The sequence below is a fragment of the Jaculus jaculus genome, chromosome 19 (assembly GCF_020740685.1).
Source record: "Jaculus jaculus isolate mJacJac1 chromosome 19, mJacJac1.mat.Y.cur, whole genome shotgun sequence".
NCBI lineage: Eukaryota > Metazoa > Chordata > Mammalia > Rodentia > Dipodidae > Jaculus > Jaculus jaculus.
In genome coordinates this window covers 14,872,990-14,886,846 of record NC_059120.1, presented here as the reverse complement: position 1 = coordinate 14,886,846, position 13,857 = coordinate 14,872,990, and the positions used below count along the sequence as shown (strand labels likewise).

At 38.4% G+C, this 13,857-nt stretch overlaps 1 protein-coding gene across 2 annotated transcripts in view; it reads left to right on the top strand.

Moving 5' to 3' along the window:
* The window catches only part of Col24a1 (collagen type XXIV alpha 1 chain), a 298,351-nt gene that overhangs the window by 67,964 nt on the left and 216,530 nt on the right, over positions 1 to 13,857 (top strand). For both annotated transcript variants that reach the window (XM_045137919.1, XM_045137918.1), the window contains exons 13-16: positions 2,632 to 2,685; positions 6,579 to 6,623; positions 13,566 to 13,619; positions 13,700 to 13,744. In XM_045137919.1, the coding sequence (XP_044993854.1) occupies positions 2,632 to 2,685; positions 6,579 to 6,623; positions 13,566 to 13,619; positions 13,700 to 13,744 (198 nt within the window). The remainder of the gene's footprint in view (positions 1 to 2,631; positions 2,686 to 6,578; positions 6,624 to 13,565; positions 13,620 to 13,699; positions 13,745 to 13,857) is intronic.

Here is a 13,857-nt window from a genome sequence, read left to right as displayed (position 1 = left end):
GAAATTGTTTCACAAATTGATAATATAATTATCAGCATGTATGTAGAATGAAAAGTAATAAAATAGACTCTTTATAGGATAGAGAGTTAAAAGAAATGTTATCAGGTGATAAACTAAGAAGAAAAACATGCAAATTTTAAAATAGGTACTACAAAGTTAACTGAATTGTTTTAGGGATAAAGTCCAGATGAACAGCTAGAGGTGACATATGTCAACTGATCAGAAGATAAATAGGAAGTTGAAAGTGAAATATTTATTGTTTCATGCTGATTCCAGGAAGCCTGGGGTTTGTAATATGTGAAGAACATTCTAGTTCTTTCCCACCCACTCTTCTGTCTCCAACTTAGGAAGAAATCATGAACTGGAGAACAGCCTTTTTACATGGAAGGATGGAAGGATATAAATCCCAGGTGCCCCATGCAATGAGTCTAGGCAGTCTTGAGTGAGTTCCCAAAAATGCCTTTAGGCAACACTGTCCCTTTTTCAGACTGATCAATTCTTTGTTACTTTGAAGATTTGTCTTATTGGGATATCATTCAGATAACACAGAATTCACATTTTGAAGGTATAAAGTTGATAGACTTTAATATATTCACAGAATCAGACCTCCATCGTGAGATGTAATGCTAGAACGTTTTCATCACCCCTAAAGAAAACCCAATGCTGAGTAACATTCTTCATTTGCCCTGTTACTCCAGCAGCCCTCAGCCCACGAATCTGCTTTACACCTGTATGAATCTGCCTATTCCAAGGTGGCCCCGTAATGCAGTCATGCAATATGCTCCCCATTCCTAATTATTTCACTGAGGTTTCTGGGAAACCTACCTATGATCTGTCTTTAAATAATAAATAAATTACCTCTAATTTATCAGATTTATTACAATAATTTTCCTCTTGTCATTACAAATGCTTTGAAATGTCCGTATTACCTCATATTGAATGCAATGATGCAGAAAGAATTTTTAAGTTTGTTGACAGCAGAATTTGACTCCCCAGGACAATGAGAGAAAAATCCCTGTTTGAACATCTATAACTTCTGAAAGGTGTATTACTGTAGTAAGTTTAATTGCACAGCTTTTTATGAATTATCTTCAAATTCCAGAATTTAAAAAAAACTGCTTTTAGCACAAGTTAACTGTTTTGTCTTAGATATATCATCCATTTCTTTCTGTCATTGAACTTACTTATTCACAAATGTACTGGGGAACCAGTGATATTTGGCAATCTGTTAAACATCATATTTAATGCTGGCTTGCATAAATAAACAAGTCCAATGGTATACTTTTATTTTTTTTTCTTGTCATATTTCTTTTTGTTAATTTTTATTAACATTTTCCATGATTATAAAAAAATATCCCATGGTAATTCCCTCCCTCCCCCCTGACACTTTCCCCTTTGAAATTCCATTCTCCATCATATTATACTTTTATTTTTATTATACTCATGAGGTTTTTTGTTTTGTTTTGTTTTTGTTTCAAGGGAGGGTCTCACTCTAGTCCAGGCTGACCACTATGTAGTCTCAGGGTGGCCTCGAACTCACAGTGATCCACCTATGTCTGCCCCCCAACTGCTGGGATTAAAGGTGTGCACCACTGTGCACCACCACTCCCGGCTCATGAGGTTTTTAACCTGAAAATCATTGACATGTTTACAGTAGTAAGGCATATAAACTATTTTGTAAAATAGTCTTTGAAAAAGCTACCTTGAAGTTCACAGCAGCAATGGTAAATCTTTAGAACAAAGGGTAAGTGCATGCTACGCAGTCACAGTAGCAGAGTGTTATGTTATTTGGCCAAAGAATTCACGAGAAAGCTGGTTATCATGTCTTCCTCTCCTTTGTAGTTTACAAGGTGGAATTCTCAGCAGACATTTGATGTTAGCAACACATTTTTGCATTTACAGTGTTTATTTGTATGATACCTATCCCTACCTGTCAGTACTTAAAGAACAGTCAGCTTAGCTGGGCGTGGAGGCGCACGCCTTTAATACCAGCACTTGGGAAGCAGAGGTGGGAGGATTGCTGTGAGTTCGAGGCCACCCTGAGAATACAGAGTGAATTGCAGGTCAGCCTGGGCTAGAGTGAGACCCTTCCTCAAAAAAACAACAACAACAACAACAAAAAGAACAGTCAGCTTTCATCACCTATCTTGGAAGGATGAGTTATTCGTGATAGCAGCATAGAAAGAGTATCCCACTCTGAAATCAGAATACTCATGTTTAAATCCTAATCCTACCCTTTGTTTTCATCTAACCTGGTGCAAAGGCTGTAACTTCCTTATACTTTAATTTCCTGCACTGCATCCTAAGAATATGAGGATCCACTGAATAGACCACATCTGAAGATGGTATGTGTATGAGTAATATTGTGTATAAACACTTAGGCATGAAAATTTCTTACTAACTGTCACTCTCTGTGGTGTGGCCTCAGGAACAATGTGGAATACTAAAGTTAACTAATGCACTGATCAGTCAGAAATTGTGGTTATCATCTCTCTTATTCAGTGATTCTTTGAGTAACTATGAATAAATTTCTGTATTGACCACCTTAGTTTCTATGTATGTTATATGGCACATAATGACTTCTTAACATATTTTGACTCTAACAAAATTCTTCCTCTGTCTCTGTGCCAGGGTTTTCCAGGAGACTTTGGAGAGAGGGGCCCTGCTGGTCTAGATGGCAGTCCTGTGAGTATATAGAGTGATGGCCAACCTCTGTATTCTAACATCATTCATACACCACAGCAACTGCATTCAGCATCTGTATGACTATATTTACCAATAAACACTACCAGCCAGCCACTTTCCATAGTATGGTTCACACTCTAATTTGCAATTGTTCAACATGGAAAAGAGGCAAAAATATTTTGGATAGACTGCATCATGATAGATAATTATTAGACTAATTATTTTGAACAGGTTAAGTATGACTGCTTAAGTAAAATATTAAGACATATGAATACAATACTGACTTTCACATGTGAAGGAACTAGTAGGCCTCATGTAAACTGGGCACTGTCACTGAGATCTGTCCTCAGTGTTTCCTACAGGGGTCTTCCACCTTGGGATTATTTAGATGTCATTGTTCAAATTGGGAAAAGCTTACCACTCTAATATTTCTATTTATTTATTTATTTTAGAAAGAGAGAGACAGAGAGAGAGGGGAGAGAAAGAGAATTGGCACACCAGGGCCTCAGCCACTGAAATTGAATTCCAGACATTTACACCACGTAGTAGGCATGTGCAACCTTGTGCTTGACTCACCTTTGTTCGTCTGGCTAACATGGGATCTGGAGAGTGAAACATGGGTCCTTAGACTTCGCAGGCAAGAGCCTTAACCACTAAGCAATCTCTCTAGCCCCTTTCAAATAATGTTTTAATATTACTGTGTAATTTTATTATATTATTAAATATGCTACAGAGGAATAGCTTCTTTACCTGAGTAGCAAGAATCACATAGCCATTTTCCAATCTATGTCAAGGATATTTTTTTGAGTCAAGCCAAACTGAGTGATTTATATACATACATATAAATTGTTGTTTCATATATATATATATGAATGAATATGAGACAGTGAGAGTGAGAGAGAGCAATATATAGAGATAATTGGTGCACTAGGGCCTCCAGCCACTGCAGTTGAACTCCAGATGCATGTGCCGCCTTGGGTGCTAGCGTCTGGCTTACGTGGGAACCTGGAGAGTCAAACACAGGTCCTTAGATTTTGCAGACAAATGCCTTAACCACTAAGCCATATCTCCCGCATATGTCATTGATTTTAAAATGAATTAGAAACAAAACAAAATCTTTGAAGTCTAAATTAAGAAAAATTCCGATATCTAGACATATATAAAATCAGTTTCATGGAGTATGAAGGAAGTTTCTAAAATTTACTTCCCAATTATAATTTGTTAGCTTGTTTGTTAAATTTAGCCAAGGTCTCATTTGTTATAGGGCATGTATGGGGAAAAAAAAGTGGAACGCATTTCCAAATCAGTTATCAGAAAATTTTAGAATTATTAGAATATTTAACATCTTCTCCCTGCCCACTATTCTGGGGAGCTTCTAATTTCAAGTATAAGCATTATTTATTGTGTACTTACATACCTGATATGGAGCCGTGATAATGAATTTCTGTCAATTATGTATCTATGAAGTCTATTAAGGAAGAATTTCTTAGAATACTTAAAGTTTTCTTTCAGAAATATGTTCTTTAGTTAAAATATATCATAAATTTCCTTGGAGAGCATTTTGAATGTTTAGGTGAAAAGTAAGCTTGATATATTTAGTTTATTATGTCTTGTAATTTATGCCTTTGTTTCAAAATATTTTGAAATGTAAAAACAAGGGCTAGGGACTTGGAAGATGTTGCAGTCAGGTTCACATTGCTGGTAGAAATCACCCAACCAGTAGCAACTTGTGGGGGGAAAAAAAGGTTTGAAGGGGAAGCTCCACGATGGCAGGGAAAATGCTGGCATGAGCAAAGGGTGGACATCACCCCCCTGGCCCACGTAAAGTGGACAACAGCAGCAGGAGAGTGTGTCAAACACTGGCAAGGGGACACTGGCTATAATATCCATAAGCTCACCCCCAACAATACACCGCCTCCAGAAGGCGTTAATTCCCAAATCCCCATCAGCTGGGAACCTAGCATTCAGCGCACCTAATTTATGGGAGACACCTGAATCAAACCACCATAGGAGATAAATCAGGTATTAAAGTGCTTGCCTTGTAAGTACAAGGACCTACTAAGTTTGATCTCCAGAACCCACATGAATATGCTGGCCACGGTGGTGTGTGCCTGTAATCTCAGCTCTGGGGAGTTAGAGACAGGAGGGTCCCAGGAGCTCACTGGCCAGCCAGTCAAGCCTACTCAGTGAGGTTCAGGCCAATGAGAGACCCTGTCTCAAAATAGGCAGGCAGCACCTGAGAGAAACAACAACATTGGTGGTCATTTTTCAACCACACGCATGTGTATACACATATGCATGCACACACATGTACATCTACAGACACACATGTGTCCACACATGCACACACATTAAAAAGCAAGGGGGAGAGCCAGGCTTGGTGGCGCACACCTTTAATCCCAGCACTTGGGAGGCAGAGGTAAGAGGATCGCCGTGAGTTCAAGGCCACCCTGAGACTACAGAGTTAATTCCAGGTCAGCCTGGACCAGAGTAAGACCCTACCTCAACCCTCCCCAAAAAAAACAAGGGGAAGGGGGGCTTATATCCTCTAAATGCTATAGCACAGATTCATTGTGATCTTTATAACAAAAAAGATATCATTCGTTTCATATATGAAATATATATAAATATATGATATATAAAATACAGTTGACAGATTCTAAATAATGTATTTCAAAATTCATGATAGTGTTTTTAACCACCTAAATACTCTTATAACTCTATGCTAGTAATGGGTTGTTTCATAAACTATGCTAGCTATGTTTAAATGTTGGTTACTGATATTATGTACTACTTTTTATTGTGTTTTTAATCATCTTACAAATAGTTATTGCTGCCTTTTCCCATCAACTTTTGCTTTGCACATGAGGTAACTCCCCAACCACCCATATTTTTTACCTGATACTGACAGCAGCAGAATAAACATATTAAGTGAAGTGACCCAAACACAGAAAGACCAAAAGAGCATATTCTTTCTTGTATGTAGGACTTAGCTTGTAGTATCTATAAGTATGTATATATGGAGAGAGGCAAATTTAGATAAAAGCTCCGAACAGGGCTAGAGAGATGGCTCAGCAGTTAAGGTGCATGCCTGCAAAGCCAAAGGACACAGGTTCTATTCCCCAGGACCCACATAAACGAGGTGCACAAGATGGCACATGCATCTGGAGTTCGTTTGCAGTGGTTGGAGGCCCTAACCTGCTCTCTCTCTCTTTCATCTGGCTCTCCCTCTAATGAAAAATTAATGAAATATTTAAAACCCTATAAACATCAATCTATAATCAAAAGTAGTTATGAGGAGATGAGCTGTAAGGGCATGGGCAAAAGGCTCCTCATGTCATGTAAGCAGAAGGAAGTAAATGCAGGTTGGGGAGTTGAGGGAAAAGCAGAGAGGAATAGGAGGAAGGACAGGAATCAACAAAAACAAATTGTGTTTTAAAATGTCCTAAATAAAAATTAAAGGAAAAGCTAACTGAACAGATCACAAAATGATGCGTGCTGGTGGGGGTTTGGTGCTTCAGTCTTCCCAAGGCTGTCTTCATTGTAAGGTTCTAGACTCCCACGGAGTCTTTTTTTTTGTTTTTTGTTTTTTTTGTTTGTTTTTTGTTTTTTTTTTGTAGATCAGATCTCCACTTTTTATTTCAGTTGGAAAGAAAAGAAAAAAAGTAGATTTATATTAAATTATGCATGGACTCTTGAGGAGCATAAATTATTCCACAGGTCTATTCAGTGGCTATAAAGCAAGATATGTATGAATAGCAAAGTCTGAGAAGTGAATTGTAGTAGAAAGTAACATTTGATATATTGTCTTCTACAAGTTTCTGTATTTATTTCAGAAAATTATCTCAGTAGCTTACAGTGATAATAATGTCTTTACATTTCTTTTATAACAGGGACTTGTAGGTGGCATTGGTCCTCCAGGATTTCCTGGGCTTAGAGTGAGTACCATTAAATATCATCATTTTTGTTTATTGTATAATTTATATATTTAGGTGCATTTAAAAAACTTAGAAAAGTTTTTGTGTTGGATAGCAACTCTGCTCAAATGTACTTTTCAACCAGATATGAAAATTAGACCAGAAGCATAGATCACATAGCTAAGCATCCCTTTCTGAGAAGCTCAGATAATTTGTTTCTGTACATTAATGTATATGCATGTGTGTGCATGTGTAACTGTGTCATTAAAGGATCTGTAGTACTCCATCACTTCAAACTGTGGATTAATATATATGCATGTGTGTAAGTTATTTTATATACATTTTAAAGCCACATACTCTAGCATCCCACTGATCTAAAGACAGGGTTGGCATGCATTTGTGAAACAGAAGAGCAGAGCTGGAGAGATGGCTCAGCAGTTAGAAGCACTTGCTTGCAAAGCTTGACAGCTGGGTTTGAGTCTCCAGTAGCCACATAACGCCAGATGCACAGAGTGATGTGTGCATCAGGGGTTCATTTGCAGCGGTGGGGGCTCCTGGGACCCTCCACACTCTTCTTTCTGTCTGTGTTTGTCTCTCTCACTCTCTTTCTCTCTCTTTTGAATCAATAAAAATATTTTTAAATGAAATGTATGAGCATCCTAATGAGGTGAGCATGTATAATAATTAAGCGGCTATATCTATGCAACAGTGGGATGTGACAGATACACAGGTAGTGTATTCCCGAAAATGCAATTTAGACCATGCTTTGACATATGAAGAGTTGTAATTCCACAATTTTATACCATACATTGTGATATGACTACTTTTAGTTGAACATGTTTTCTGAATTCATTTTGATATTCCTTCTCTTACCTTTAAGCACAAACTAACAACCTGATTAGATAAATAAGTCGGGGACTAAGTTATCAGAACTGTGATAAAACTGTAGTGGGCCTGACAGGTCTTAGCTGGCTATTTAGGGATGACATGAGTATGGGATTTAGAATCAATAATCTTCAGTAAGCCTGACATTCAAACCTTTCTCTTCTATGCTAACATTCAGTAATCGGAGTAGCAATTATAAAATTAGCAATAGCAGCTCATATTGATGTAATATAATCTGTACACTTGCCACAGTTTTATGACATTTACTTTGTAGACCTGCACTTGAATACTTAGATTTATAAGGATTCCAACCCAGAATGGAATCCAGGTTATCAAATTATAGCATCCAGAATTCCACTTGTTCAATATACCACCTTTATGAAATGCATACTACCTTAAAATGTCCATTGTCTATTTGGCAAGATGTCATTGGACTTCTATGAGAGGCTCTCTGTAAAGTTGAAATGAATCAGTTCTTTGAGAATTTACAATAGTGCTAATCCTATAGGTAGTAGCCAGGTCTGATCAGTGGACAGAGAAAGGAAGTGAGTCTTCATGTAATAAAATAACATTGACTTGAGTAGCTAAAATCTTCTGCAATTACTTTATGTGTAGGTGAAGATCCTCAACATAGACAAGATGTCCAGCTATGTTTAGTTCTTCCCATAGCTTGAGGTCAGGATCTTTGGGTTGACAAAGCTCTTTCTTATGAGAAGACTTGTCGCCTCCCTGCAGTAGGCCTTTCCATATCTTCACGTGCCTGAAACATCCCACCTCTGCTGCTCAGCTTAAGTCTTATTATTATTATTATTAGACTTTTTAAAGTTAATTTAAGGGCTGGGGAGATGGGTTGGTGGTTAAAGGTGCTAGCGTGCAAAGCCTGCTGGTCCAGGTTTGATTCCCCAGAGCCCATGTTAAGCTTGATGTACAAAATGGTGCATGTGTCTAGAGTTCATTTGCAGGGGCCAATTCCCATGTGTTTTCTCTCTCTCTCTTTCTTCTCTCTGCCTCTCTCTCTCTCTCAAATAAATAAATAAATTATTTTTAAGTAAAATATTTTACTACTTCCTAATACACTTAATACTGTCCTAACTACTTTATAAATGTTAACTTATTTCATACTTATAAGATTTTTTTGCTTTTATTTGCATGTTTGTTTTGGTTTTATTCAAGGCAGAGTCTCACTCTAGTCCAGGCTGACAGGGAACTCATTCTGACCCCAGATTGGCCTCAAAGTCATGGTGACCCTCTTACGTCAGTCTTCTGAGTGCTGGGACTAAAGATGTGTACCATCACACCCAGTTTATTAATTGTTTTTTTTGAAAAATATATTTATTGGGCAGAAGAGATGGCTCAGCAGTTAAGGTGCTTGCATGCAAAGCCTACAGACCCAGGTTTGAGTCCCCAGTACCCACATAAAGCCAGTTGCCTGAAATGGCTCATGCATCTGGAGTTTGTTTGCAGCAGCTGGAAACTCTGTTGCATCCATTCTCTCTTTCTGTCTCTTCTATCTCTCTCTCTTCTTGTAAAAGAATGTGGTTGTGGGTTGGAGAGATGGCTTAGAGTTTAAGCACTTGCCTGTGAAGCGTAAGGACCCTGGTTCAAGGCTCCATTCCCCAGGATCCACGTGACCCATGCATGCATAAGGGAATGCATGCATCTGGAGTTTGTTTGCAGTGGCTGGAGGCCCTGGCATGCCCATTCTCTCTATCTCTTTCTCCCCCTCTTTCTCTGTCAGTCTCAAATAAATAAAAATAAACAAAACATGTGGTTAAAAATAAAATAAATGTATTGTGTATATAGGAGGTTTATAGCATAGCATGCAATAGATACTGATAGTAAGATCATTCCTGTACTACAGCACATTAACATATCTGTCACCTCATATAATTACTTTTATTTTTAAGTTAAAGCTTAGTCACCCTTGAGCTCCAAGACTTAGCACCATCTCTGATACAGGAGAGTGGCCAGCATGAAAACCTGGCCCTTCTGTCCTTTCTCTCTCCACTTACCAGAGGTACTGGGAAGAGATTCTACTGGAAAGACAGGACTAAAGATGCCGAGTCATCATAGTAATTCTTATCACATCTCCACTGATAAAGTCCTCTGTAGCTTTCAAAGGGGTTTCACATACATACCTCATTAGCACATAGAGCAAGTGTTATTACTTCCATTTTATGTTCATTGTTTTCTTAATCAAAGCAAAATGAATATATACTCTAAAATACATGCTAGATGTAAACATGCGAACACTTAAAAAGTTCTACCGAGGTGGGGGAAATGGCTCAGTGGATAAAGTGCTCGCAGCTCAAGATGAATTACCTAAGTTCAATCACAAGATCCCTCTTCTCTAAAAATCCAAAAGCTATGGTGGGCTTCTAGAATGCTAGTAGCTGAGAGGTGACAGAGAGATGGGGACTGAGGCAGGAGAATGTTCCAGAATTTTGTGAACAAAAAGCAGAAGCATGAGAATTCAGAGAAAATCCTACCTTAACTGTGGTAGACAGGTAGGACAATTCAAAAGTTGTCCTCTGATTTGCACGCATGTGCCATTGTGCATACATAAGTGCATACACACACACACACACACACACACACACACACACACAAATTCTAAACAAGGAGTCCTGATAATTAATAGAATTAATTAATTAATTAATTAATAGAATGTAACAGTATCTGGGGAAAACTAATTAATGTTGCATAATATGACTCTTTCTATAATAGACTAAGTACTGAGAATAACAAGGGCATTGTCTCAAATGAACCTGGGCCATCAGTGCCTTTGATTGCTGAGCCATCTCTTCAGCCTACCCGCCTCCCTCATTCTTTTTTTCCCTCATTCTTTTTTTGTTAATTAATTAATTTATTTATTTGAGAGTGACAGACACAGAGAGAAAGACAGATAGAGGGAGAGAGAGAGAATGGGCGTGCCAGGGCTTCCAGCCTCTGCAAACGAACTCCAGACGCGTGCGCCCCCTTGTGCATCTGGCTAACGTGGGACCTGGGGAACCGAGCCTCGAACCGGGGTCCATAGGCTTCACAGGCAAGCGCTTAACCGCTAAGCAATCTCTCCAGCCCTCCCTCATTCTTATTTGAGCTGAACTCTCTTGCTGTAAACAGAGCTGGCTGTTTCTTGTGAGTCCAAGTAATTCCCTGTCTCTGTTCCCCTTTATGAATTTCAAGTGCACTATATAGCTGTTTAGGTGGAATCTGGAGATTTGAACGTGGGTGGTTTCAGACCCTCTCCCTGAGGCCCAAATGCTTCTAAAGGAAGCACACCTACCCTCTGAGCCATCTCTCCAGCCCAAACCTTATTCTCTTCTATTTTAACAAACACTTTATAGCACATGATTTTACATATCTTTTAGTACTTACAATTTTGTGATTTTTCTTTCAGAGTCTCCAAGAAAGTAAAATAAGATATGCATTCATTTGAAAATGTCAAACACAGTTATATAGTTACTGAAAAAAATTAAGAATGTTAGATTGTCTGTAGGAAAAGACAATAACACAAAGAAAGACTTTCTGGTTATAAAATTTTTCCCTACTTTCATGGATTAATTCTGCATAATTTCAAAACCAAGATGTTCATTGTGTTTTTGAGCCTCTCCTAAGCTTTAAAGCTATGAACTTTGAATAAACTAACCACTGTAATCATAAGAATGACTCTCTCCTATCGACAGAGTTTGAAATTACAAGCAGTGATGTATTACCATTGCATATTTATTAAGCTGGAAAGTATTACCCTCTACTTCGAGCAGTTCCATATATTTCAAGATTAAACATGTTGGGAGCAATTTGTTTTAGTGGTATTTCCTAGACTTTTAAAAAGACTCATCCAAAAGTAGAAATGTCATAATTTCCATTCTGAAATCAGTAGTATATAAATGTAAATTACTATGCAAGCTGTGTTATGTTGGGAGATAGGTCTCTAGAATTTACTGTTTTTAGTTTTATTATTTTTAAAATCCTTTATTGACAATTTTCATACATGCACATCATGTATTTTGACCACAATTCCCTCCCATTCCCCCCTCTTCTCATCCTCCTCCCACTGAGTCCTTTCTTTATAACTAGTCCTTCTTCTGTTTTGATGTCTTCTCTTCCCTTCCTTCATCATCCATGACTAAATGTTGATGGGCCCAATATTTTGCAGGCCTTGTGGAAGTAATGACAGTGGCTCTGAGGTCATAAATGTAACAGCCATTTCATGTCCGGAAGGCAGCATTTCAAATCACCCCTCCCCATCCTTTGGCTCTAAATGTTATTTTTAAAGTTAATTCCTTCAGTAGTCATTCCACACTTTATTTCAACACATAATATGGGCCATTTGCTGGGTTGAGGCTAAGAAATAAAACATGAATGAAAGATGCTTCTGATCTCACTGAATGTACAGAGGAGGGTAGGGGGAGTACAGAGACGTGAATTAAAGACCTTCCAGTACTGGAAACTCCATCGTCAAAGACATAGCATAGGATGAGGGCAAGCACGGTCAGAGTAAAGAAAATGACCAGTTAGAACTCCAGTATCAGATTCAGGGGAGGGCTGGAGAGATGGCTTAGCAGTAAAGGCACTGGTCTGCGAAGCCTAAGGACCCATGTTTGACTCTCCAGATCCTACGTAAGCCAGACACACAGAAGTGAAGCCAGCGCAAGGCCGCACATGTCCACTAGGTGGCGCAAGCATCTGGAGTTCAAGATGTCAGTGGCTGAGGCTGTGGAATACCAATTCTCTCTCTGCCTCTCTCTCTGCCTCTCTCTTTTGCTCTGCCTATAGTAAATAAGTAAATTCATAAATAAGATTTAGGGGAGAAAGAAGTAAAGGGTAGAGGGAGCCTGACTGAGAGGGCCTGGAATCTGTGAATTTCAATTCTAACTAAAAGGAGTAAGATTTTTAGCATAGCATACATACAATATTTTGCAACACTGTTTTGTTTTCTGAGATGGGGGTCTCCCTGTGTGAGAGCCCTGGGGCTACTGTGTATCCCAAGCTGGCCTCAGATGGGATACAAAGGCATGAGTCACCACACTCAAACTTGCTTTTTGTTGTTTATTTTTGGGTGTCTCACTATATTGCTATGTGGTCCAGACTCTCCTTGAAGTCTTGGCCTCACTCAGCCTCTAAAGTATCTGGGACTTACCGGCATGTGTCACAGGGTGTGGCTACAGATATAATCTTAAAAGTTCATTAATGTTTGGGACCCACAAAGAGAGGTTTACATGAAAATGGTATTCAGGATGAAGCATGATAAGGGAGCCACATCAGAGGTAGTGAGAGGAAGACAGAAAACGAGGCCTCAATGACAGAAACAATAACTGACCTCCAATCTAGGGATTCTCATAAATTGTTAAAATTTTCTCTCGAGTGTCCCTATTGTTGTGATTGACCCCTGTTTTCTAAAAGGTTATACTAGAGTTTTCCTTAGTCCCTAACTTAGGTCAGTGATAGTTCTGTTTTGAGAAGTTGGAATATTCAGTAGGGCACAAGCACTACAACCACAGAGATGAAGGCTTTTTCAGCCTCGTTTCTTCTACAGAAGTATTCCATCTGCTCGATATGTGTTAGTGAGGACGAAATCAGGTAAACCAGAAAGGACGAGCCTTATGTTTTCTCTTTTCACTTAATCTCAACAGTCATGTTACTTTTCTCACTCTGTAAGTTATAAACCAATCAATCAAATCACTCTACTGCCTGAGCTCAGTAAATATTTGCTAAATAATGAGTGAAATAGAAATCCAAGGCAAATGATTGATGTATTTATTGTCGTCTACTTCCTGCGAGTATGACACCAAAATGTTTCTGTGAGATGTTACTTATTTGGGGAAATGTTGCAACATGAATGTTATGGATAGTAAGAGAGTAGCTCTGAGGAAGGAAGCATCTTCATGGACAAGACAGAATGAGAAGGCTCTGGGAAACAGGGTGCACTAGTTAGAATATGGGCATTATTTAAAAAGATAGAGAAGAAAAGATGTTGAAGATGAGGGAAGCTGCTCTGAGTTCATTAAGTTTCTAATTTTACCACATTGTCTTTCTAACTCCATTATTAATGATATCTTTCTTACTGCTTTTCAGGGCAGTGTTGGTTCCGTGGGACCAATTGGACCATCTGGGATTCCTGGCCCAATGGTATGGTTCTATTTGAATAACAGACAGTTCTCTTTAGTATCTCCATTATGTCACAAAATATCACCACTTTTCTTTTTTAGGGCCTTTCAGGGAATAAAGGGCCACCTGGAATCAAAGGTGATAAGGTGATTTAAATATTAACATTATCATAGAGATAATTTCTTACTACACTTGGGCTTTCCTTTTATGTTAATGGAACTTATAAAATATTTTGTTTTTATGTCTATAGGGTCTAATT